Source organism: Triturus cristatus, chromosome 3_1 (genome assembly GCF_964204655.1).
Source record: "Triturus cristatus chromosome 3_1, aTriCri1.1, whole genome shotgun sequence".
Taxonomy (NCBI): domain Eukaryota; kingdom Metazoa; phylum Chordata; class Amphibia; order Caudata; family Salamandridae; genus Triturus; species Triturus cristatus.
Window position 1 is genome coordinate 15,986,201 of NC_140583.1, and position 27,723 is coordinate 16,013,923.

Genomic DNA, 27,723 nt, shown 5'->3' on the forward strand with positions numbered 1-27,723 from the left:
CTAGACCAGGACCTTGAGTGGCGCGGAGTTGACTGCCGGGCTTCAAGAAGCTCTCGGGACCGCTCCCGCAAAGACTTCGGGTTCATGGCCCTGTATTCAAAGCACGACTCTGGGTCACGGTCGCGCTCCAAGCACCAGAGGCACACGAGGTGCGGATCCGTGACAGACATCAGCTTGTGACAGGAGTCACAAGGCTCAAAGCCGGTCCATCAATGTGACATCCCTTGCACCAGGAGTCGAACAACTCGAAAAAAGAAGCCGACAAAAAGTCGAAAAAACTCTAGTAAAAAAAGACTAATGGTATCGCTCTCTCCAGATCTCTGCTGGCTGGCGCGGAAAAAGAAAGAACTGATGTCAGTGCGAAGGGGCGGAGTCTAAGTAGATACCACAACGTCATTCTGGCGATCACAATGCCAATGACTAACGCGGAGTCGACCAATGCCACCTACTGATGCACAGGGGTACTGCTGACGAAAAATTCTCCAGATTCAGTCTGACACCTGAGGGTAATTCTATGGTATGGAATCCATAACTAATAGTCTGTTTCAGATAATATGATGCAGAATTGCTTGTCTCACTGCTGTTTCTACACCTGTCATTACTGCCAGAGAGTAGCACTGGGTAAATGCATTCTTTAATGTCACAGCTTAACAGATGTTAGTCAAAAGTACTCCTGCATAGAGAGTTTCTGATGCTGCCGCACTTACATTAAATGTGCAGTGACTGACATCGTAAGTGGTCTACCAGCAGATGGGACAGCGTGATTGCGGTCACCCATCTGAAATGTCTGCTTGGATAAAGAATATTCCTTTCAAAGGGTTGAAAATGAAATGAGCCACTGGTTTGATTTCAGGAGTGCTTTGTTTTGTTTACGTAAAACTACAGCACTTGCTCCCATCAAGAGAACGCAGAGCTCTTTCTGCTGCACCTGAAGAGTGTTGAACGAAAGCTTTGAGAGTCACTGGCTCACCACAATGTCTTTTGGATGGCACTTTTGGTGGGAACGGTGTATTTCTGCCTCGCAACACCTTGTACTTTTTCAAGTGAAGGAACAGCTCTATAACTGCGAATGCTTGGATTTCGCAAATCCACCTGCCTGGTTGATGTGAATGCGAGCAGCACTGCTGTCTTCTATGAGAGAGATGCGAGACAAGCCCTGTGGATCGGTTCCAAGATGCTCCTCATTTATTATGATGAAACAGTACTAAGTTCCCATTTCGCTGTTGTCTAAAGGGTGGGTAGGCACCTAAAAACACCAGATGAGTTCTTAAGTGACCCTAGCAGCCCCTAGGGCCATCGTTTAAGAGTCCAGTGAAATCTTGATATTGCTGCAAGAAATACTCACATGAACGATAGAAGCAGATTCTTTTGACTTTATCTTTTTTTGTACTCTTTGTGGAACCAGCCTTTTCTTGGGGGAAAAAGGTCTCTGTAGTTGACAAGAATGATTAGTTCACAAAATTGATGGCACTCCAGAACCATGCTGACAGCTTCAGCAAACCTGGCCTGTGGAGAAATACTGGCCCTTGCATCAAGCGAGTACTTAAGTCTATGATCTTCAATTTCTTGGGTGGGTGCAATGGTTCGGCGCCTCTAGCATTACTGTGTCCAAACTGAGGACAAACATTAGTCCAATCTCAGTTTAGAAACACGGCATGCACCTTGCACCTCCCATGACCAAAATAGGATCCTTTTGTTTATTTTAAGGAGGTTTACAAAAGAAAGTTATTTTTGTGTGCTTGTTTTTACTTTCATATATATATTGTGGGTTTACTTCTCACTGTATTTCGTGTAAATTTACAACCTTTCCCACGGCACAATAAAAAAATATCTTTAAATATGTTTTTCAACTAGTGATATTTATAGAAAACACTGAATGCATTTCAGTGAAATCCTCTTCAGGAGAGTGATCCCAAGAACCTAAGAAGACATCAACGAAATATTACTCGGCATCCATCGACCCCACACAAATCAAAACTCCTGCCTTAAAGCGTGAAGATCACAGCATCCGTAATATAGCCCTGAAGCAGTGACTAGGTTCCACTGTTCCACTACGATACACATTTCAGGACATCAAGTCGCATCCTAGCCTATTAACGAGCTCCATTCAGAGATTTAAACAGAGACATCATTGCTTTTGAATAAGCCCGTCAACGTTTGTTAAACTATTCATGAAGCTCTTAAAAGCGTCTAGGACTAAAGGCAATGAAATGCAGTTCTAAGCTATCCAAAACTAGAATATTTTTACTTAGTGGGGAAAACTTTATGAAAGAAAAAAAAATTCTCTTATTTGGGAATCACGATTGATGTAGATTTTAATTGGAAATTTGTATTGAACGTGAGTTACGCAACTCCATTGGGCAATTAATGGAGCTTTTAGTGTCTGCAAGGATGGGATCCAAGCCGACAAAAGAAATGCTCTCAATTTTTAAAAGCAAATGTGTGTCAGTTGTACATTTGGTGTGGGAGTATGGGAGCACATACATTGTAAAGCCTTGCAAACTGTGGGAAACAAGTTTATAGGAAGGCTGCTGGCAATCCACGCTGCACCTCATCGATGATCTGTCAAGAAGACGCTGGGCTTTGTTACGTCGAAGATTATGTTCACCTACAGCCATTACTATTATGGCACAGAATATGGAAAAATCCAGAAGCCCAGTTTTGTAGAACCATTTTAAAGGAATGTATGAATTAGGATACCTATTTTGACATCCCATGCCTTAAATATATTTAAAAGAAGTTTTAACAGCCAGGTATTCCAGTTTTCTTTCATAATCCACACAGTTTAGCTACTATCCCTCCAAGCCAAACTAAAGTGATCTTTAAACAATATACTCAAACGGCGTGGCCAGAGACCTGATATGATGGGATAGAAAACCTCCTCTGCGAACTAACTGCATGTCCTGCACTTTATTTACAGATAATTGCAAATGAAAGACAAGTTTCTGCTTATAAGATTTCGCCTCAAAAACATACACTTTCTGTTGGTCTTTCCTGTATAAGGCATATGGTTTTCATCCCTCTCTCCCTGTCATTGTGAAGCCCCTGCAGAGAAAGCACCAAGCAATTTCTGGTATTTGGCACATTTTACACTGCAGTAAGAAGGCAGTTCCTTCGGCCGGTACTACGAGCACCAGATGCTGGATCTCAGGCCGCTGCTTTTACCCATTTGCACAGGTCAGGCAATTAAACTATTATTTTTGCTGTTTTAAACTATATTTCAAGTGCTTTGAAGCTGCGATCTAAATAGTGGGTGTTAATCCCAAAAACTAGGATTGTTTATATTTGATTTTAGTGATATTAATAATGTTTTTATCTTCCTTTTACCATTTATTATATTGGATCGGTCTTCTGTTAGCTGTGACTTATGGCTCAGTAGAGCCAAATAAACTATTTTTGATGAATGAGTCGATAAACTATACTCCAGTATCTGCTTGCATCATAACGTTTCCCAAAGCAACTACATTTATTTAAAAACTTTCATGATAAGATATGAAGGATAGTAAAATACGAGAAATCTTACAAACCAAAACAAATTCTTCTGTGCCTAACATTGTTGTGTCCACTCAAGCTAACACCTATTCTCATAAATAACCTATTTCTCTTTATATGAAATCCATTTGAAAATAGATGATTTGTCAAGTTCCTCCCATCTTTCTTAAGTATATACTAACTTTAAAATATATGGGGCAAAACTACATAGTTGCCTCCTGAAATTGGCATATCCAGGACTCAATTTGTGTTATTCTTGCCAAGTCTATGATAGATGCCAACTCTTTGCCCTGCCTTCATATTTATAGATAAGCTTCAGATCTTCATCAGCCAGAGGCCCCTGTCCATGTTTTATCACGGCCCTGTCTCCCCGGATGCCCATCTCTCTGTCTAATAGACCATTATATATTGTGTAGGAACGTAGAATCTGTTTTTATGGTTACCCGCACTTCTTGCCTGGTGTCAGTGTGTTTGGACCTAGTTTGCTGCAATCCTACTAATTAGGACCCCAGTCACTGTGCTTTCCACCTAAATTGACATGGTAAGTACTTCTGTACCTCCACAACTGGGTACTGGTGTACCCTTGTAAGTCCCTAGTATATGGTACTGAGCTACCCAGGGCATAAGTACACAAGGGGTCTCCATTGGGCCGCAGCATGATTTGTGCCACCCATGGGAGTCCACTTAAACTGTGACTACAGGCCTGCCATTGCAGCCTGTGCGAGATGGTGCAGGCTCTTCAGTCCTAAGGGCAGGGTGATTGGTTATAAGTGGAAAGGTGCCCTGCATGATCAGGACACCTCTACAATCCCCAGTCTCCAGGCTTTGTAAGTGTGGTCAGTCATTTATATACATATAGTGGGCATCAGTCATTACAAGATGTCTAACTATATAGTAGCTGCACGTAATCTGGTCATGTTTGGTATCAAACATGTTGGAATCATACCCCAACACCGATTCCAGTGTTGGAAGCATGATCCCATGTGCTGGGGAGGATTCCTTGGGGCACCCCCCCTCCTGTACTCCCGGTAACAGCTTTTCAGGGTCTGCCAGCAAGCTAGTGCTGCTGCCGACCACAGACACGATTCTGCCTTCCTGCTGCTGAGCGAAGCTCGAGCAGGGGAAGGTAGGACAATAGGTTTCCTGTCACAGGGAGGTGTGACCACCTCCCAGACAGGGCTTAGTGTATGGGGCTGATGCCCTCCTTGTAAACTCAAGTTGGAACCAGTTCAGGAAACCTTGGTTCCCACTCTGGCGCACAACTGGACAAAGGACATAGGAGTATTCCCCCATCTGTCCAGCCCCTTCTCTGGGAGGGACCCTGGAGTTGTTACAACCCTTCCCTAAGGGTACTTAAGGGTTCCCCTGTGCATGAGTCCTCAGATTAGTTGTGGGACAAGCCTCAACCCTGAAACTACATCCCTCTTCAATCGTCTGGACACTTGGACTTTGCCAGGAACGGAGACTGCACTAACGACGACTCCTGCTGCTCCTTGTCTCGCTGTTCTACAAGTCTTCTTCGTTGTCAGTGTCTGTGCTTCGTTCAGGTTCTTTAAAAGACCTGTGAGCATCAAGAACACCTGGAGAATTCTCCGCTGGAGTGAAGGAGCCAGTCTCCTGCATCTGCAGGCACCGCAATGCAGGTGACTGGTCTGCTGCTCCTGTCATCCTACGGACTACCAGAGGCTCAGCAACACAGGTAGTGTTTCTGCAGCTCCATAGAGGTCTGGCCTGTCTTCTCAGCAATTTTGTGGACAGCATTCCTTGTCAAGGCAGCTGGGACCAAATTCTTGTGCACCGCGTCGACTTGCCGTTGCTAAGGCTTGTTGGCTCTGCACTCCAGAGATCTTTGGGCTACAAGAAGCTCCAGCACCTCATCCCTTGAAGATCAGCGCTCTCACCGCATCTTTGCTGAGCTGCTTGGGGTCCTCTGGTGACTCCTGTGCCTTCGGCCTGTGGGTCCTTCGGAGGGTCTTCTCTTGCTTCAGTGAGCTTCTGGTCCAAGTCCCATTCTCCGTTGCAGTTCGCATGCCACTTCCTTAATATATGGTTTGTCTCCCCTGGAGACCAATGTATATTTGTGCTACTTACCTGATCACCGCAAAGTATCCTTGCCTATTTTGTTGATAACTCCGGGTAGGGGATATAACAATGTGTTAGTGGTAGTGTGAGCAATAAATAAGACCTATGTTTACAAACACTGTGGTTTCTTCTCATCTAACCTACACTACTGATTAAAGTTGGTAAAACAAGCTGCTTTACAGTCCTTCAAGATTAGCCTGAAGGCTGCTCTCTACAGCTACCACTTAGAGAGCTTTCTATGGTTATCAAAGACCACTAAAATCACCATAAGGGTTGTCTGGATTAGTGTAAATAAGTGTGCACCATATACTAAGCCAGCCTCCTACATATTGTCAATAAAAGCCTGCCTCCTTCCTTTTTCCCTCCTCACATTTGCCAGTATGACATTTTGATATTCCAATATGTGAGAAGTTTGCCTGGTATATGCTGTCCACTAGTTATAGTGGGCACCTTGTATCAGTCCAAACAACCCCTTATGGTGAATAGGTTAAAGACAACCTTTATTGAAAGCTATCCTAGTGGTAGCTATGGAGAGCAGCCTTCAGGCTAAGTCTTGAAGGACTGTAAAGCAACTTGGTTTACCAGATTATAACCTCTTGAATGACTAAATGAAAGGAGAACCACACAAGATATATATAAAATATATGTATTTATTACTAAGCACTCTCTACTAACCTCTTTGCGAGATTAGAGCACAAAGCGCACAATATTAAAGTACTAAAACAACAGTAACTAGCACAATACACAGAGGGCCCCAGGGGGGGACCAAACCATATATTAAGAAAGTGGTATAGCAACCACAACTTGACTAGACACGGTGCCTAGAGCACGTAGAATCGCTGGGACCCCAAGGAACCACCCAAGGTAGTGATACAGGAGATCCACGAGGGACGTGTGCAATGTGAGAACACAGCCGCGAGCTCTGTAAAATCCTATGGGAAAGTCGAGGTTGGAATTTTAAAGCTTAAGGACACTTAGGAGAAGACTTTGAGCGAACCCTTTTAAACTTAGAAGGTGCTAAGGGCAGCACCGAAGTACTCGTGTTACCTCACCCAGGGAAGCCGGGTGCATAAGTGTCAAATGGTGTCGGGATTCGTCGTTGTTTTCAATGGCGTGATGCTGCGAAGTGCTGCTGCCGTGATGAGGAAAAGTGTCCGGTTTGATTCAAGCCTGGATCGGAGCTGAGAAGAACCTGAAAGGAGAGGGGACAGAGTCTGGGTCACTTGCCAATGACCAGGGGCACGATAGACGAATGCCCACCGATGTTGGCTGTTTCAGGTGCGAAGAGATGAAGCTTGACTCTGCAGCCACGGGGACCAGGAGACGTCAATGACGACCAAAACCGCAGGCGAGCTGTCCCACGAAGGATGTTGAGTGCTGGGGGTCAGTGTCCGGATTGGAGATCAACAAGCCTTGGCAACTGCAACCCACAAGTTCAGAGAAAATAGGCTTCGGTGTGGACCAGCAAGGTCCTGTGGACTCCCCAAGCAATGGAGAGTCAGGGAACGTCTGGAACAACCAGGAAAGCCCACTGAAACTTAAAGTACCCTTCTCAGGGACCCACAGGTCGACGGACCAGGAATCGCGAAGGAACCTCGGGAGGAATCACTAAATACCAGCCCACGGAACACACGTGGAGTGTAGGCCAGTAATCTTCGGTGGAATCACTGCTCGGGGTCTGGACTACAAGTAACCCAAAGCACAGCCTCAGGGATCGCCAAAAAGCATATGCTGCTGCAAATTTGCTCGGTGTCCAGGGGTATCGGTTGCACGGTCCCCACTAGGGCTGCGGGTCTCAGGTTTGCTGAGAGCACTGGTCGGCCTCGGGGAAGCTTAAGAACCCACCTCCTGTGTTGCAAAATCTTCGGAGTCCGTCAGGAGCTGCGTGGATGCAAACTGGTCAGATGCGTCTTTGGTGCCTGCCTTGCAGGGAAGTAACTCTTTTACTCCAAGGGAGGTTCTTCAGTCATCCAACATAGTGTAGATAGTTGAAGTAATTGGTTTCTGTAGCAGAGTTTCGTCCAGGTAAATCTAAAATCCTGTAGCCAGGGGTTCCTACTTTATACCCAAGGATGGGGTGGGAAAAACTCTGGGGACCCACCTATGAGAGGGTCAGGACAGAGGGGTGGCTACACCCATGTCCTTTGTCCAGTTTCGCACCAGAGCAGGGTCTGATAGCCCCTGTAACCGGTTTGAGATGGACTATGCATAGGGACACCAAATGTGCCCCCAGTGCAGACATGAAAGCACTCTTGGAGTGTACCCACCCAGCCCCAATACAGTAAAGCCTGTCTGGGAGGTGGTCACACCTCCCTGTGACAGGAAATCTATTGTCCAGCCTCCCTTGCCAGAGTTTCGTCCAGCAGCAGGAGGGCTGACTCGTGTATGTGGCTGGCAGCATCCATTTTGTGATGCCAGGGTCTGTGAAGTTGGTACCGGGAGTACCGGTGCTATCATATTTCCCCCTCTAGTAGGGTGGAATCATACCTCCCCAGCCAGTTACTGGCGGGGAGATATGATTCCAAGGCGTTTGACAACAAACACAACATGTTTCCATGCAGCCGTTTTAAAGTTAGCATTTACCGCGAGGTTATAATGCACTTAAGAGTATATGGTTGGCTGCATCACAAACCACTCCGGAATAGAGGTTCCGAAAGCTGCAGAGGGGCTTTGCTCATGCAGGTGAACCTTCTCACATAAAACCCAGCACCCTGCCTTTAGGATTGATAAGGCCTGCCATAGGGGTGACTGATAGGTTTATATGTGCAGTGATATAGGATAGATATAGTGAACATTTATCTAAGTAAGGGGTGCATGCACCTCCTTACACAGGCTGCTGTAGCAGATCTGTGGTGTCATTTTGAATGGTCTCCCAGGGGTGGCATAATCCATGCTGAAGCCCCTGAGAGGCCTCTGGGGTACCTATGCCCTGGGTATATAGTATACTATATACTAGGGACTTATAAGGGTACTCCAGAATCCAATCTGGAGGGTACCTAAAGTACATGAACAACCAGTTTAGGGAGAAAGCAGATAGACTGGGGTCCTGATTAGCAGGACCCCAGTCAAACTAAGTTGCAAACCAGCAAAACACCAGGAAAAAAGTGGGGGTAATCATGCAGTCAGATTCCACCTTCCTACACAATGAATTATAGATTGTGGTATATATTTTGAAGTCTTTATAAGGTACATTATTATCAAATCCTTTTCAAGAACTCAGTCTTTCTTTCCTTTTTTTAAGGTTTCTGTGTGTTCACAATACATCTAATGAGATTCACTACTGCATGGCTCCTGTTCTCCCTGTAGAGTAAAGGTAAGTCTGGAAAGGTAGGTGCAGCCTTACGCTGGGTCGGTGGAGTGAAAAAACATACCTACCTACACAAGCTGCTGCCTGGGATCAACATTAGGAGTCTGAGTTATTAAATGCACATTGCCTCTTGGGGTAAGCCTTGAGCGCTTCACCTCGCTATTCTGAGAGAGTCAAGTGCTAAACACGGGTAGCTGGCCATTCAGTTTGAGTACAAGAGTACACAGGACACCGCTACAGCTCTAGGGCCACAAGAAAGGGCTTGGTTGTGAATCAAAGAGTCTAGTGTAAGTACATGATGAAGAAGAACACTGTACATCACTCCCTGATAAGAAGGATTTGCGAGTACAAGCACTGTGAAATGAACGAATGTCATTCTGTAGGATTTTAAGTTCCTTGATCAACAAGACTAAATGAATAAAGAAAGTTTACAGTCCTGTTGTTGCCTTAGCTGCAGCTCTGTGCAACAAAGATGAATATGGACTTGTGATGGTGTCATTGAAGTAAGAGAATGTCCTCTTCAAAAGCTAATATTGTGCGGTCTTCCCTGGAGTTGTATAGACTAGTTCTAAGACTTCATGGCAAACTATGCAAACGTTATGCCTGCCGTCCTCCTTCATGTCAGAACTCTTCCTTCTGCTGAGGAAAGTGACTTTGAAAGCACCGCTGATAAGGGAGCTTGACTATCACTAGCGCAGGCACCGTTGAAGTTTTAACATGGAGGATTCACAAGAGGTCTTACTGTCAGCTACAAGACTCATCCTCAACCTCTCCAGATGGACTCGCATCACACCCCACCTTAAGAAGCCACACTGGCTTCTGATCCAGACGTGATGCCAGTTCAAGATGCTGAACCACGCAGAGAAGGACCAGCAGACATCAACAAATGCATGACCTTCCACCAACAGACCACACATCTATGATCTGCCTACCTCATCATCAACCCCTGAATCCAACCAAACAACAGTGGAGGGGCATGCCTTCTCACACCTGGCGACCAAAGCTTGGAACAACTTTTCCCTGCACCTCAGGGCAGCCTCATCACTACAGCAATTCAGGAAAGAACTCAAGATCTGGTTGTTCGAATGAACATATCACCTCGCAGCAGCAGACAACCCCAGCCCCTTGAGACCCTCACAGGTGATTTGCCGTGCATTATAAGTGATTGGCTGATTGACAACTGTGGGAAAAGCACTGGTGATCTAACATATGTCAAGGCTCACAGCATAGATCTGGCACTTTTGCAGAACATCATCTCTGCCTTCCTAATTCACGTGTTTCACCACATCCAGAGCCTTGGTCTTACCTCCATGAAAAGGATGCCCCCTGTTGTGTCTGTTCCCGCGTGCACCACAAACGTCTGCTTCTTTATGTGCCGACTGCCACTCGGTCGGATAGATAGTTCATGGCCATTCTGTAGAGAAAACATGTTTGGTTCATTGTAATGCAAGACTAAGGCATCTACATCATCACCTCTCACCTCTTGAACTGGAGGGGACAGTGGGGTTTGGGCACCTTCTACCAACACAGCAGGGTGCTTTATTCCCACTACAGACACGCTGTATGCTCATCCTCTATGAAGGGTGACTCAGAATAGACATTTCATGTGATATAAAGAAAACGCCTCGTAAGACTGGGCAGAAGGCATTTTTGATGCTTGTGCTGTGTCTAAACTCCAAAGAGCCGGGATAGCATCGGACTCTCCTTCTTGTCCCTATGACTCTATCTATTGCACTCTCCCATCCTCCGCATTAGTAACTTACCAGTTCTGCCACCTTATCCAACAGTTCGTTGATCTGTTGACTCTGGACCAGCCCAATGTGACATTTCCCCATAAGACGGCGAACCTTCTTCCGGATGTCATTCTTATTCACCTGGAAGAGGAGAAAATCCGCTGAGCAAAGACCGCAAAAAGAAATGTGCAGAGAGAACCAGCAGGGGATTAAATTACCATCAAATACGTGAATTAGGATGCCCTGAGCAAGCCCAAAGTACCCATTACGTGGATGAGATGGTGCATGCACTTCTAGCAAGATCTAAGCCCATCACATGACTTCACACACTTCAACTATCAATCGCACATCGCTATTACATGAGTTCACTTACATTCTGAGGGTTTGGGAGACAGGATGACCAGATGGGGAAGTCACACTTTTGAAAAGCTACTAATCGTGTACGGTCATATTTCTTATTCTTCATTCTAGAGTTTCATCAAGCCATGAAAACTCAGGAGCAGCAGCAGAAGACAAAGCAAATGTCAAACACTGATTTGTGCTCCAAAGAGAAGCATGAGTCAATGAAACTGCAAATGGGAACAACTTCAAAGAACAACGGAATTTTGCAAGATTGTGCTAGGACAAATGCAGTCCTAGTGCCTCGTACTCGTGTGAATTGTTTGATGGCCCAACTGAATCAGTCCCCTTATCAGCCTAGATCAAGAGGGCACAAGAGACAGAAACATATAAATCTAATCTGTATACCAGACACTGGACTGAGCAACAGGCTGACGTGTAAGAGCAGCAGACCACACATGTCCATGGGAGAAACACAGCCCAGATCCTTATGCCAAGATCTCTGGTGCCAGCTACAGATCAAAAAGCAGCAGATTAAGAAAAAAAAGGCAGTGTGCAGTGCACAATCTGCCATGGCATGGGCATATGAAAACGGAAGCTAGAGACCACCCTGACCAGATCTCAAAGAACAACAAAAGAAAACACAAGGGGGCATAGAAGCGTTCCTTGCTATCTCGCAAGCAGAGACACGGAACAGGAAAAGCATGTAATCCTTATGTTGGCCAACATTCTTTAACAAACTGCTTGCATGAACCTGAGACAAAATGAGGAGAAACCAACTACAGGTGAGAGCAGGCTGTACACAGACAAAGTGCAAGCCCTGCTCATTTCCAACTGGCTGCCTGGAACCAATGAATAACTCCAGAAAAACAGACAGCATTTAGGAGCATAAAACAGAGGTGCTGCGGCTGAAGAGAAAGTCAAAGCCCTGGGAGAGACCCCGTTATAAAGAAACGCCATGAAACAATTTTCCTAAGATAAAGGTACTCGTTGTTGTGTCTTACTTTCAGTAGAGCTCTTCAGAGAATTACAATAAATGCTAGGATCATATTGCGCAGTTCCACATTCAAAAGAACGGCAAAAACAGGCCCTACAGCCTTTTTCAACAAAATAGTCTTTTGGGAGTGTCAATGTGAGCCGGCAGGTTTCTGAGGAACCCTGTGAGAGGAAGAAGAACCCGCATTGTCTTTTTGCACCTTTTCTTCATTTTGTTGTGCTTCAGCCCTTCATTTTGCTGGTGAGCAGTAGTCTGGACCTTTAACCCCTTCAGTGCCCATGACGAGCTGGACTCGTCATGGGCTGCGGTGGCGCTGTGCCCATGACGAGTCCAGCTCGTCATGAACTCCGCCCGCTAATGCAAGGCGCGGCACTGGGCGGGGAAAGGGGCGGGCATGCAAGGGGTTAAGGCAGAATAAGAGTCCATGCTTTGCACAACAAGTGTGTCCGGAAAGCTTTTTTTGGTACCTATGGAATCTCTAAAGCCCTCTTTAAATGTTTAGAATGCGCAGGACTGGAAGGCCCAGGTCTAACCCCGCTCCTCCAGCCAACGCCCAGCACCTGTCTCTGTCCTTCGGAGTCTTTACGGAAAGCGTAGGCAAATATTACAGTATCATGCACCATGTTCTGAATGTGTCTCTCACCACATTTAATACATCACTTGAAAAGACATTTCCTCAGTATTTTCCAAGACGCTGCTGGCAAGCAGAGAGTCTTTGAAGAAATAAAAACGTGGTATTCTGGAACAAGTCTTTCGAAAAGGATACGTTACTTACCTGTAATCCTGGTTCTCTTCCAGAGGTATCCTCATCAAAGTCATAAGCACTGAATATTCCGACATCCGCGGGGACACCGGAATAGATACAAAAATATATATAAAAACATATATATAGCAGCTCTAGACATATATAATATTTTTCCACACTCCAATGCAGCACCCAATAAAATAAGGCTAACCAATGCTCTGATAAACCGCTGTAGCATCAAAAGACAAAACAAAACAGGAGGGCAAGGAGACCCCTGAACGCTGTTGAATGAATCGTCGTATCACACAGCAGGCATTGTTAGCCCATAGGCTGCATTGGAATCTTAACAGCATAGAAAATGAAAGCAATTGGAAGAGCAGACCTGGCACCGTGCCTTTAAGGCAGCCTCAGGGGTGACAGGTCAGTTGTTCTTTGTGGAGACCCAAAGGTCAGGGCACAAAGAATGAATGATTCATTGATAATTTGTCCAGGGCGAAGGGTGGGTTGCTTATGACTTTAATGAGGATACCCCTGGAAAAGAACAAGGATTGCAGGTAGGTAACTTTTCCTTCTCTACCAGGGGTTCTCCATCAATAGTCACAAGCACTGAATCGAATAGTAAGCCCATCCTCTACACCTGAGGGCAAATGAAAAGAATCAATACCAGCTAACCTCAGCAACGGAACAAATTTCTCAAGGAGGCCTGGCCTACTTGAGTGTCTGTCTGCTCTTGTATCCGAATCAAGACAATAGTGTCTCGTATATGTATGTACCGACCTCCACGTGGCTGCTTTGCAGGTCTCAGCAATGGGTACATTGTGTAAAAAAGCTATAGTAGCCGCGTGCCCCCGTGTGGATTGAGCCTTGGGAGTAGCCATAAGAGGTTTATTTGACAACTAGTAAGCCAGTCTGGTACATGGAACGTTTGGAGACTGAGAAACCCGTTCTAATGGAACCGTAGTTTACAAACAAGTGCTCGGACTTCTTAATAGCATTGGGCTTGTCTAGGCAGAACTTCAAGACTCTTTTCAAGTTTAACGAGTGTAGAGACCTTTCAGCTGCGGTGGAGGTATTGGGAAAGAAAGTAGGCAGTGAAATGGGCTAGTTAACATGAAAATCTAACACCACCTTCCGTAAGAGTGATGGGTGGGTCCTCATCACTACTCTGTTGTTGTTGAAAACTGTGTATAGTTCTTTTCAGCAGAGGGCCTGAATCTCGCTCACCCTATGAGCTGAAGAGATTGCCACCAGGAAGGCAGTTTTCCATATGAGGTGTTGCAGCGTCTGTGAGAAAGTGGGTTTCTGTTGCAGTAAAAACTCCCCCCTTTTTAGGTCTCGCTGAGCCAGCGCGCATGCGCTGATCGGAGAGCATTTAGTATACGGGTTTTCAAAGTGCTACCCACATGATTTGTCAGGCCTGATGCTTGACTGCACGATGGCGTGCACATGCACAGCTGCTGCTCGCACTCCCTCCTCCCTTTTCCTCCTCCCTTTTCACCAACTTTGATCAGGATCCTCTGCTGCTGGCATTCCCCCCCTCCCTTCTTGTCACCTCAGCTTGCACTCACCCCTCCTTTCTCCCCTTTCGGCCGCTTTGATGTTCTCAGTGAGCCGCGCGGCCAATGCTTGTTAAATGCGTTTCTTTGATAGCTTTCTCTGGTGTTCGTTGTCTTAGCGCTTGTGTGACCATGGCTTCCTGTTCCAGCCTGTGTGAATTGCCCATACACTCCCTATGTTATATTGTGATGCTCAGATCTGTTCAGCGCACGTTCTGTTGCTCTGCAGCGTCCATCCATCGTCAAAACTTCGCATTTATACAACTGTAAACTGCGCTGTCTGTTCCACGCTGACACATCTCCTGGTCCTACCAAAGAACTTACATTAGATTAATGACATAGCATTGTGTATCATGTACAGTACTTCATTAAAACTCTCTTCATTGAGCAGTTTGTAATTCCGAAGACGTTGGTTATTTTTGTTCAGTGAATCCCTTCATGTCGCATGTTATCACAAATAAGGCTATTTGTTATGTTCTGTTAGGGAATGGCTGGTGGGCCTCTGACGGAAGTTAATTGCATTTACTTCTAATGATCGTGCAGTGCAGCAAAATAAGGTGGGGAGCAAGCCACAGTGGGGATGCAATCCGACATGACGCGCAATGTTCACAGTGCTTTATTCGCAGAATGTAAAGGCGCTACAGGGAACAGCGGGGGTTATGGTCGGTTAGCCAAGCTGGTCTTCAGAGACATGCAGTTTGACAAAGTGTGTTCAAAGAATTAGATCAAGAGTTTCTCTTGACTGATGCCTCTCCCTCCCCGTCCCTTCCTCCGTCTCTATATCGGACTGTCGGACTGTCTGTCTCTCCATCCCTGGTTCTACTCTATCCCATGCTCCTCCCCCATGCCAAGCTCTTCCCCATGCCAAGCTCTTCCCCATGCCATGCCAAGCTCTTCCCCATGACATGCCAAGCTCTTCCCCATGCCAAGCTCCTCAATCAATCCGAGCTCCTCCCCCATGCTGAGCTCCTCCCCATGCCATGCTTCTCCCCATGCCGTGGTTCTCTCATGCCATGCTCCTTCCCATGCCCCTCCCCATACCATGTTTATCTCCATGCCATGCTCCTCCTTGGTAACTCTCACTTTTTGCCTAAGGACTACATGCAATCTTAAATTATAGAACTCCCCTAATTACAATCTGCACTTTGCGTGAGGTGGCAGCTGTACAATTTCTATCCACAGTCTCTGGGGCATAATTTGTGTTCATTTGTGTGAATCCCCCATATTTTGTATGCCGGGTCATCAAACTTTAGTTGACATTTGCAAAAACGCATATTTTTACATAATTCAACTGCGGTGGCTGTTTTGTAAATTGCATGTGGACCGAAGCACATTTTATGAAATCCACCCAATTATTTAATCTTTAGACACGTAATTTAAAGGATAGCTTTAGGCAAAGCAAACGCCTGAGTTTTCTATGATTAACATTGCAGGCGGTGGTTGGCATCAGAGCCGTTAAATGCACTGCTTTAATGCAGTCCTATCCCTGGAAAAAGCGTGGGATCACTATTAAGAGTGGGCCTTAGAAGGGCCTGGCTCTTCCTGTGACTTTAGAACACACTCCAATATATGAAACTAGTGCCCGTTTATATAAACATCCGGCGAGTTTTATGAGAGTTGTAGAAAAATCAGCGTTTACTTCTTGTTACCGTACTAGTCAATGTATGACTATAGCTATCATTAGAAGCAATGATAAATTAAGCGTTCCTTGCACTGACAGGCCTACGACTGACTATTTTGGTATCGAAAGTTGATCATTCATTATTTAATACTTTATCAGCAGTTTAGCGGGCCAAGGTATGGTCAACGTAAATTACTTACTAGGCTTTACCTAGCGGACATATGGTTGTGATTGCAAGATAGACATGCAGATCTTGCGTTATATGGTTTGTGGCTTGTCTACATACATGACCACTGGAATTAAGCACTTGTGTGGCGATTTTCACATAACTACAGATTTGCCACATAATCCATCATCTGCCACATAATCTGCAGATTTTAACAAAACAAAAAATGTAATCCTAGCTCAAATGGTTCAAAACTTAGGAAAAACGCAGCAAAACATGGTGCTGCGCAGCGGAAGGACCTCTGGAAAGGTTGACTAGTCAACTTTCTGTAGTTTATTATTATATTTCGATGTAAAACTGGTGCTAGTGAGGTGCAACTAATGCGCAGATAGTGCAACAATGACAAAATAGAGAAGAAAAACAATCACAAAATATTCCACATAATGCCTTTTATTGTTGCATAATTTCCTCAACGCTGCTGTATGATTTGTCTCTCCCCTGCCTCATAATTTCAGTGGCCCTGCTCATATAGCCACTTAAGTGTGAAGAATGCATATGATACACATTACTCTGGCTACTAGAGGATTTAACAGAGGTCCAAGCTACATGCAATAAAAAATATTCGTATTTGCAATAAATCAACCATGTTCGATTAGATTAGACCAAGCATTGGCATAGCCAATAGGTCTCGCCTTTGGGACCTTATAAGTATTTAGTTATGCAGCACAATATCCTTGGTGCAACAACATCAACTGTTGCATAAGGCTAAACACTTATAAGGTCCCAAAGGCGAGATCTATTGCCTGTGCCAATGCTTGTTTTGTGTTGCCAGACTACTGATGCTCTTTGACTTCATGTGCTCTGGGGCCCTGCCAATCAGGACCCCAGGGCCTGTGTTCTTTCCCCAAAACAAAATCCAATTGGCATCTCTGGCCACATGTCAGCCCCTGGTAAATGGTACCATGGGCTACAGTGTCTAAGTCCATTCCTAGGCCCTGTAAGTGCAGTGCTGCCATTATGAGTATATGGTGCTGGGAGGTTGTCATTATGAACTCCACAGCACCATAATGGCTACACTGAAGACTGGGAAGTTTGGAATCAAACTTCTCAGCACATTAAACCCACACTGATGCCAGTGTGGGATGTAATGTAAAATGCACCACAGAGGGCACCTTAGAGATGCCCCCTGTAAAACGACCAACTACTAGTGAACTGACTGAGTGGCTGCGCAGGCTGCCACCACCAGACATGTTTCTGGACCCCTGGGACTAGAGTCTGCTGCTCTCGGGGGCCTGAAACAATGCACATCCTGGGACGAGGTGCCAAGCCTCCTCCCCAAGGATGGGCAGGGTTCACGAAGGGGAAGATATAAAGGCATGCCGCCTTTGTGAGCCTCTCCAGACCATTTGCTGCTTTCAGCAACTGATCCCCACTGGTTCTACCCCCCACTTTGGGCAGGAGAACCGGCAGGAAAAACAAGTGAGGAAAAGAGGTGTGCCCACCTCTGCCAACTCCACCCCTAAGGTGGGGGGAGGCGAGGTTAAGCACAACCTCGAGTCCCCGCCATCTTGAGGATGGGGGACCCAGCCAACCAGGGACAGGCTCCTGCCCCCTCCCACTGGAGAGTAGAGGGATAGGGGGTGTACCCACCCCAGGGAAGGGACCCATTGGTCCCTGCCCTTTACCTACCTGTAACACCCCTAATTTAGTATTTAGGGGCAGCCTAAACCTTCCTTCCTCAGATCCAGCAACCACAAGAAAAGAAGGATGAGAAGCCGTGCAGAGCTAACAAGAGGACGACGCCCACTGACTTGGATCAAGCCCTACAGGCCTGTCTCCCCTCGAACCTGCTCCTGCGAAACCACGGCGTGTCCAGCGGCCAGCAACCTCAAAAACCCCAGAGGACCTGCCTGCATTCATTTTCCACGTGTTTCTTCCGTGAACGCTGGACGTGTTTAAACAGCAGCTTCTGGTGCTAGCCAGAAACCGCGAATCCAGCACACTCTGCACCCGCCGAGCCCAGCCTGTGTTTGAGTGAACAAACACCACAAGGAGGTCCCCCCGGCGATCCTGACCTGAGATCCGGCGACCCCTGACCTGCCTCAAGCCTTTAGCCCTTGTAAAAAATCTTTAACCACCTGAAGTTGGAAGAAAGATCGTTGGGAAAGGTGACTTCCTGTATGCTGTAATGGCAGCAAGATGTACTTTAATGGAGGCAAATTTTAAACCTGACTTGGCCAAGTGTAGGAAGTATGGAAGGATTACCTTCTCCTGCCCTTTTGCACACACCACATGTAGAATTATTTCCATTTAAACGCATAAGAATGCCTTGTAGAAGGCCTTCTAGACTCTCTCAAGATGTTCATGCAGTCCTGAGGAAGTCCTAGATGGCCGTAATGGAGGACCTCACGAGCCATGCAGCTAAGTTCAGCGAGGGAAGGTTGGGGTGATGGATTCTCCTGTTCAGCTTGGACAGCAGGTCCGGCCTGCATGGAAGCCTCATTGTGTTGACGCTCCGAGAGATGTAGAAGGTGTGGGTACTACCACTGTCGGGGCCAGTCTGGTGCTATCAGAATCATCCTCGCTCTGGAGTGAAAAAGTTTGGTTATTACCCTCGGGATGAGAGGAAGAGGAGGAAAAGCATCCAAGATGTCCCCTGACCAATTGATCAAAACAGCATTCCCTTTCGACCCTGACCGGTAATTCCTTGACGCAAAGTCTTGGTATTTTTTGTTTGTGTCGTCTGCCAAGAGGTCAATGTTTGGATGACCCCAATTCTTGGAAGATGTCCACCACCACCTTGTCGTGCAGAACCCAGTCTTGTTGATCTTCGAAGTGGCGACTTAGGGAATCTGCCTGACCGTTTTGATCTCCTGGCAGATGGACTGCCGTGATTAAAAATTGACTGGCTAGGAGCCAATGCCAAATTGCCTGAGCCTCCAAAGAGAGAGGGCGTGAGCGCGTCCCTCCCTGCTTGTTCAGATAGTACATAGTGGTTGTGTTGTCTGTCTGGCCCAATATGGAGCTGGTCTGGATGGAGAGATAGAAGGCTTTGAGGGCTAGATGCACTGCCAATAGCTCCGCATATTGATGTGGTACGCTTGTTCCTTGATCAACCACAAACCTGGAGTGTGGAGAGAGCCCATGTGAACCCCCCAACCCTGAAGGGAGGTGTCCTTGATCAGAGATTGTGTTGGAGGGGTTTGATGGAAGGGAATCCCCACCAGAAGATTTCTCCAATGAGCCCACCATGAGATGGATGAATTTGCAGCTTGGGAGAGTAGAATCCTGTCGTCCCATCAAGCTTTTTTCTGATCCCATTTGTCCTCCAGATCTTGCTGCAGGGGTTGCATCCTCAGTCTGGAATTGGGGACTAGGAAGGTGCAAGATGCCATCGACCCCAGAAGTGAGGCAACCTGTCGGACCGAGTGAGGAAGTTGAGTGCACTTCAGAGTGATACAGATCAGAAGGATACACTCTTCTCGTGCTGGAGTCTATAGTAGCACCCAGATAGTGTATCCTTTGAGTAGGTTGATGAACTCATTTCTTCAAAGTGACCTGAAGGCCCAGCCACTGTCGCAATACTAGGCAGATCTGATAAAGGTCTCTTACAAACTGAGGAGATGAACTTTTTAGGAGCCAATCGTCAAGGTACGGATAAATGAAAAGTCCCTGGCGACACAGAGCAGCCTCTACTATAGCCATGCATTCGGTAAACACTCAAGGGGTCGACTTCAATCCAAACGGAAGAACTTTGAACTGGTAGTGTTTGGTCCCTACCATGAAAACGCAGAAACCTCCGGTGGCGTACGGTGACTGGTACATGAAAATACACATCCTGAAGATCTATCAAACACATCCAGTCTCCTTGCTGGAGATGAGGATATATTTGATGGAGAGCCAACAAACACATTTTTCTCTTCAAATGGATTTGTTTAGAATACAAAGGTCTAATATGGGTCTGGATTCTACTTTGAGAACTTTCTTTCGTAATTGGAATTACCTTGAGTAGACCCCTTCACTCTATTGCAGATTTTTGCAAGAGAGTGGCTACTTCTTGCTTTACCAGTGACAGCTGCGGACACGCTGATTTTACTGGAGGAATTGCCTGGGGTAGATGACGGAAACATTTTGCAGTATATACAGTACCCATTGATCCTTGTGATGCTGCGCTATTCTTCCACATGGTAGACGATACTTCCCCTCACTGGAGTGGGTGACAGCGACAGGGGGAACGGCTGCTCATTATTTTGCATTCTTGGAAGTTAAAGAGGATTGGTGAGGGGTACCTCTACCGTGGGAGGGACGACGACCCTGGTAGTGCGTTTTGGTCTGGTGTTGCTGCCTCTGAGACCATTGAGGGGTTTGAACCCTCTGATGAAAGGGCCTGAGGTCATAAGATCTGTATCGCCAATGGAATTTCTTTTTCTTCTCCAGACCTACCGCTTTTAGAGTGTCCAGATCTGGCCATCTGTTCATCCGTGCGAAGACCAAAGAAAGAGTTCCCACAAATAGGAAGATTTAGAATGCGTTGTTGGGTTTCCAGTTTCAAGACAGTGAGAAGTAACCAGGATGACCTTCTCGCACAGATGCCGTGTGAGTAAGAGTGTGCAGCTAAAGATACCCCATCTGCTGACGCGCCGATGAACTGATTAGCCACCAGACCCCTCTCCTGAAGAATTTCTTCAAAATCTCAGCAATCTTCCTCAGGTAGCTTGTCTTTGAAGCATTCTAAGGTATCCCGCAGGGCCCTATGATGTGCTGAAGCGCTGGGTACCTTTGGGGATGAAGCTGCGGTGCCACAAACCTTTCTTCCCCAAGAGTCCTGTGCTCTACTCTCTTTGTCCGGAGGCACCATTGAAGAAGAGGCTACTGTGAGAGTCTTCTTTGCAGCAGCAGTGATGACAGAATCAGGAGGAGGATCCGCTCTCAGGAATAGAGGGTCTTGCTCTGGAGGTCTATACTTATCTAAGATCCTCGCTGCAGCTGTTTTGAGAGATGCTGGAGTGAGGAAGGTATCCATGACCGGTTGCAAGAGTCCTGGAAACCAAAGGTAGCAGAGGCCTTACTGCCGTTCTTTGGTGCACAGTCTCAAAGATGCATGAAGATGATGTTTGAGGAGTGGGCAACTCAATATTCATCTTATGAGCTCCCCTCGCGAGCACTTCGTGAAAGGTATTAATGTCATCCATAGGAGATATTCTAGAGGGTGGACTGTCCGTTAAGGTGGGAGAATAGTCCCTCTTGGAGGAATGTGCAGAGGAAGAGGACCATGACGGTGAACTATGTTTCCTGTGGTGGCTACTGTCACGTGGCCCATAGGGACATTGTCGTTTTTCACAAATTTAGCATGAGCACCTTGCAGCTTTCCTGCTGCTTTTGCGCACGTTACTACACATCTTCTATGACTGCTTTCACATGAGAACTCATCGCTGTGTTCACTCTCTGCATGTTCATGGGATTTTGACTGAACATTATATGCAAGGTCGAACAACAATGCCCCTTGTTATTTTGTTCTGGCCAGGCCTTAGCCCTTAAGACAAAACATACAGATGCAGCTGTTTGGACAGCATCCTTGGGTTTTTAGAGGGATATACAAATGGGTCACACACACTTGGAGAGGGACCTTTCCAGGGAGAAGACTGAGACAGCACCTATGATGTAGATCTACCATCTATTGACTAAGTTATGGGGTCTGCTGACAAAGCCCAGATGTAATAATACTTCTTATTAGCAAGGGGAGGGATGTTGGGCACTATAGTCTTTTCTCTGTTGTCTTTTTATGATGACATCCCCCTTCATGATATATGGACTAGCTGCTATGCTGACTTAATATGTACTATGCAATATGCGCACTGGCCAACGGAGACCGATCTCTCGACGTCGTACGGGGAGACGACGGCGAATGTCTTCTGGACGTTAAACCTCTTTGGGAGTGTGTGAACGTTGATCGAGGTCTCGACATTGACCGTCGCCGGGTTGACGGCAACGGAGGACTTCACCTTGACGTTGAGCGTCTAGGAGAAAGCGTCAACAGAGATCAATATCTTGAAGTTTAGTGCAGTGAAGGTGCCAACGGAGATTTGCTCCTCGACGTTGACCATCGCCGAGTGACAGCAACAGAGACGGTTGAACCTACGTCGGAGGATGCTGTCGATGGGAAGACGTACCTCTCTTTTGCTGAGCAGTCTTTGACGACGACCAGTGTTCCGATGCTTTCGACGACTGTCTCGGCGACAAAGTCGTTTTCTTCACCATTGGAGGCACTTTTGACGCCAAAGAAGAACAATTTAGGTACCTTACTTCTGGAAGTTGACGCGGTTCTCTTCTTTTTGTGCCTCACACTGCCTCTAGAAGTGGTAGATTTCTTAGTTTCTAAGAGGCCATAGAGATGAATCCTTTCTCTCTCCTTGAGAATGCTTCTAGAAAGATTCTTGCAGTGTTGACAGGTCTCATCAGTGTGAGACTCAGGAAGACAGAGAAGAAAATGTGTGTCTGTCTTAGCCTTCTTTATGCCACAGGAGGGACAAGGGTCAAAATGAGAAGGTATAAATGTGACGGAACAAAAATAATTCTGTCAAAAAAAGGTAACTTCTTACTTTAACAGGTGAAAGACGTCAAATGAACAGATGATACTGAATAAAAAGGAAACTTTTTTTTGACAAAAAGCCAAAGAAATACAGAGCTCAAAATCCAGGTTCCTGACCTAACTGTCACCCCTGAGGCATGATGGAAAGCTGGGGGTCAAGGCTGCCTTAAAGACACGGTGCCAGGTTTGCTCTTCCAATTGCTTTCATTTTCTATGCTGTTAAGATTCCAATGCAGCCTATGGGCTAACAATGTCTGCTGTGTGATATGACAATTTATTAAACAGCGTTCAAGTGTCTCCTTGCCCTCCTATTTTGTCTTTTGTTGCTAAAGCAGTTTATCAGAGCATTGGTTAGCCTTATTTTATTGGATGCTGCATTGGTTTGTGGAAAAATATTATATATGTATGTATGTATATATATATATATTCACTGAAAAAACTATAGGTTTCAGGGGTGTTATAGTTAGCTGGACACTTCACTCGTACAAAACCATAGAAATTCCTCCGTTATAGTTAGATCTACGAACTAAAAGTCGCGTGCCCGCAATCCACTGCTGATGATGTCACATATTATTACATAATTCATGACATGGTCAGGGACATCACTGATGACATCAATGATGACATCATCCATGTGACAATCAGATACACCTCATCATACACTAATATAACCTTTCATCACTCATTGTAAAATACAGAGTACCATATTTGAATCCATTTACACACCAGTACAAGTGTCTAAAACCCACTCAGTGAATCCTAGATCTACACACACATCTAATCACTTACCTATAAATTCACTCATACATGCTGTCAATGATCAATAGAACACTATCAAATATACTTATACACCTATATCGACATTACACACCAGCACACATCCTATTCACTTATGCAGTCATCCTACTCACTTATGCAAACAATGGATCATACTTACATTTACTCAGCTACACACTTATACAAACACCACTTCATTTATTCAGTAACTCATACTTAGTGTGTTATAAAATCACTATTACAAGTATACAGTTATCCATACAGTCACTCATACAATCACTGAGTCTTATGTATACTTATTTGTATACAACAACTGTTACATACACTGCTTTTTTATTTTTCTAGTTTGTTGGACATGCACCATTGAGAGATATATTTGCTCATCACCGCACCCATGAAGATATTCACTCACCCAAACAACTGTTATAACATGTAGTCTTAACCTCATATACCTACTGAATCAACTATTCACACATCTTTGGGCAGTCACACACCCCCCACCGAACCACACACACATTCACTCTCCCATACAAATACTCACTTAACTAATCAATAACGAATATAGACTTTCACGTAGCTAGTAACCAACTGGTGCAGCAGTTTACACAACAACTGACAAAGTGATACAGATATTCACACAGTTTAGTCACTATCCAATACATTTAGTGAGACACTATAAATTAGTCAAGTAAACAGTCAATCACACTGCTACTAAATCGTCCTACCAGATATTTATATTTCCACGCATTCTTCAATGCAGATTGCTATATATATAAAACATATTTAAATTTCAAAATAAACCACATTCACTGGATGATGTCATCAGTGATGTCATTTGAGATGTCATCAGTAATGTCACTGACCATGTCATGAATGATGTAATATGTGACATAATCAGCAGTGGATTGCGGGCGCGCGAGTTAAAGTTAGTAGAACTAACTATAACGGAGGAATTTCTATGGTTTTGTATGAGTGAAATGTCCAGCTAACTATAACACCCCTGAAACCTATGGTTTTTTCAGTGAATTTCTAAGGTTTTTTTAAATGCCAATTCCTAACTATAACATACCAGAAACCTATGGTTTTTTCAGTGAATTTCAAAGGTTTTGTAAATGACAATTTTTAAATGTATTTATTGTTATATTTATTTTTTTGATACGGATTTACTACATTTATTTAAACTATAAATTTTTAGCTATTTTATTTTTTAAATTACATTATAATTACATTATACATTACATTACAAAATATACTTTCTCAGAATGAATTACTTTAGTTTAAATACTTTGCAAATAGGCAATAGACATTTAAGTACAGTAGTTACAGTTGTTGCAATGGGCAACACAATTTCAAACACAAAGCAACATTGAGCTCAATGTGAATTTCTAGTTAAATGCAATTAGTTACTTTATGGATTACTTTTCTAACCACAGGACTGGATCCTAGATTCAGTCCTGGACATTTCCTGTAAACAGTTGAGTAAAAGCATTTTGGTTACAGTAGTGATTTTAAAGGAATATTATTGTATTTTAAAAGTTGACACTTAGAAACTTTTTCATATAGAATCACCAATGTTATCCTATGGGAGGGAATTCACTTAGCAGGTAAGTAGTATTATCGTTACTTTTTCTTACTCAGGGGTGGATCCTGGATCCAGCACTGGTGTATCTCCTGTAAACAGTTGAAAGAATGCGTTTAAGTCATACAGGCGATTTTTAAGGAATATTTGTAGTTTGTGAAAGACAATGGATTCCTATGGAAGGAAATACAAGTTACTGGTAAGTACGGTTAGAATTACTTTTCAGGATCAGTGCTGGGCTAAAAGATGCAGCACTGGGTTCTCTCCTGATAACAGGTGAGTAAATCGGAATTCGTTGTTCGGATGATTTTAGGTGAATATTTTAAAGTTCCAAATCTCCACACTTAGAAGAATTTCCAAGTGAAACCAGTCAATGTTAGCCTATGGAAGGAAATTCAAGTTACTGGTAAGTATGGTTAGAATTACTTTTCAGGATCAGAACTGGGCTCAAAGATGCAGCACGGAGGTCTCTCCTGATAACAGGTGAGTAAATCGGAATTCGTAGTTCGGCTGCTTTTACTTCGTTCCAGTATATATAGAGCCACTTTCCTACACCATCCCCTCCCTTCACCACTATGCAAAACACGCCCTGTGGCGCGTTTTAAGTTGGGGAAATAATTCCCCTTCAATCCGGAGGGTCCCTATAGTCCAACTAGCCCACTAGGTACATCCAGTAAGCGCCACAGAGCTGCGTAGCAGAGAGATGTAAAAAGGGGCACGGCCTGCACCACCTCTCTGCAACGCAGCGCATTGGCGCTTCCTGGAAGCACCTGGTGGGCTACTTGGCCCCCAAGGTCCCTCAGGATTGAAGGGGAATTTTTGCCCCAACTTAAAACGCGCCACAGGGCGTGTTTGCCCACATCACCTCAGGCCCCGTCCCCTCCCTTCACCACTGTGTAAACGCGCCCTGTGGCCGTTCTAAGTTGAGAGATTAACTCCCCTTCAATCCTGAGGGTCCCTAGGGTCAAACTAGCCCACTAGGTACCTCCAATAAGCGCCACAGAGCTGCGTTGCAGAGAGGTGTAAAAAGGGGCGTGGCCTCTGAATACCTGTCTACAACACAGCTCCCTGGCGCATACTGGAGATACCTGTTGGGCTATTTGGCCCTCAGGGACCCTCAGTATTGAAAGAGAATTAATTCCCCAACTTAAAACGCGCCACGGGGCGCATTTGCACAGTGGTCAAGGAAGGGGGCATGTCTGCAAACACGCCCTGTGGCGCGTTTTAAGTTAGAGAATTAATTCCTCCTCAATCCTGTGGGTCTCTGGGGGCCACCTAGCCCACCAGGTACCTCTAGTATGCGCCAGGGGGCTGCATTTCAGAAAAGTGTTCAGAGGCCAAGCCCCTTTTTAAAACACTCTGCAACGCAGCTCCGTGGCGCTTACTGGAGGTACCTGGTGGGCTAGTTGGCCCCCAGGGACCCTCGGGATTGACTAGGAATTAATTCCCCAACTTAAACCGCGCCACAGGGTGTGTTTGCACACATGTGAATTCAGATAACTATAACTCGCACGCCCGCAATCCACTGCTCATGACGTCACATATTACATCACTCATGACATGGTCAGTGGCATCACTCATGACATCATCCTTGTGATAGAGTGGCGGTCGCGCGAGTTATAGTTATCTGAACTAACTATAACGGGGGAATTTCATTGTTTTTTTACGAGTGAAATATCCACCTAACTATAACCTGTGTGAAACCTATGGTTTTTTAAGTGAGCCTCGTCAACATTCCTGAGAGAAGCGCGGGGAAATTACCTGCTTGTTGGTTCTTGTGGTCCCTGGCCGAGTCCTTGCTGAATCCCTGGGTTCATCGCCGGTCTCCCCCGCCGCCTGCAGCCCCGTAACACCTGAGGGCGCGGCCGCTGTGTGGGGAGACTACACTACCCAGGAGCCTTAGCGGCCGGACGCCGTACACCGCCAGCTCGCGCTCAGTGGCGCTTAAATTCAAAACTGGTCTTCGGCCGAGTGGGAGCCTTGTCAACATTCCTGAGAGAAGCGCGGGGAAATTACCTGCTTGTTGGTTCTTGTGGTCCCTGGCCGAGTCCTTGCTGAATCCCTGGGTTCATCGCCGGTCTCCCCCGCCGCCTGCAGCCCCGTAACACCTGAGGGCGCGGCCGCTGTGTGGGGAGACTACACTACCCAGGAGCCTTAGCGGCCGGACGCCGTACACCGCCAGCTCGCGCTCAGTGGCGCTTAAATTCGAAACTGGTCTCCCGCCTCGCGGGACGCGCGCGGGCGGCGCCGGGAGAAGCCCGGGACAAGGGCGGGGCCGTCTGCAGCCGTCCGAGGCCGGAGGAGGCTGGGCTGGGCCATCCCTTTTGTCTCGCTTGTTCAAGCCGGTCATCATTCTTCTAGCCATTGAAAGACTTCCGAGAACGTTAAGATAAGTCAGGGAGGGGTGTGTAGATTTAATACTGTCAGTTGTGTTAAGCACCACATCTGGGGGCACAACAATCTGTCTTGTTTTGTCATACCTCACTGTAGCTATCGCCTGTGTGTAGGGTAATCTCTCACTGTAGTGGGCAAGCTAATACATTGTGGACTTTCTCTTCCGGGTCAGTTTCAATCGTCATTTTGAGAACATGGCGAAAACCAGAAAAACACCAATTAGACCATGGACAGGAGTTAGGGGTACATTAGATGCATTTATGACACGTGCGGAATCCCTGTTGACACATGAGATACAGTTGACGGAGCGTAGATTGTCCCTGGATTCCCTATTGGCACATAAACG

The 27,723-nt window shown here is 45.7% G+C and overlaps 1 protein-coding gene across 23 annotated transcripts in view; it reads right to left on the reverse strand.

The window, feature by feature from the left end:
• MADD (MAP kinase activating death domain) overlaps positions 1-27,723 on the reverse strand; it is a 987,832-nt gene that overhangs the window by 328,382 nt on the left and 631,727 nt on the right. For all 23 annotated transcript variants that reach the window (XM_085646575.1, XM_085646564.1, XM_085646561.1 and 20 more), the window contains 2 exons: positions 10,645-10,755; positions 10,188-10,295 (listed from right to left, as the gene is read on the reverse strand). In XM_085646575.1, the coding sequence (XP_085502701.1) occupies positions 10,188-10,295; positions 10,645-10,755 (219 nt within the window). The remainder of the gene's footprint in view (positions 1-10,187; positions 10,296-10,644; positions 10,756-27,723) is intronic.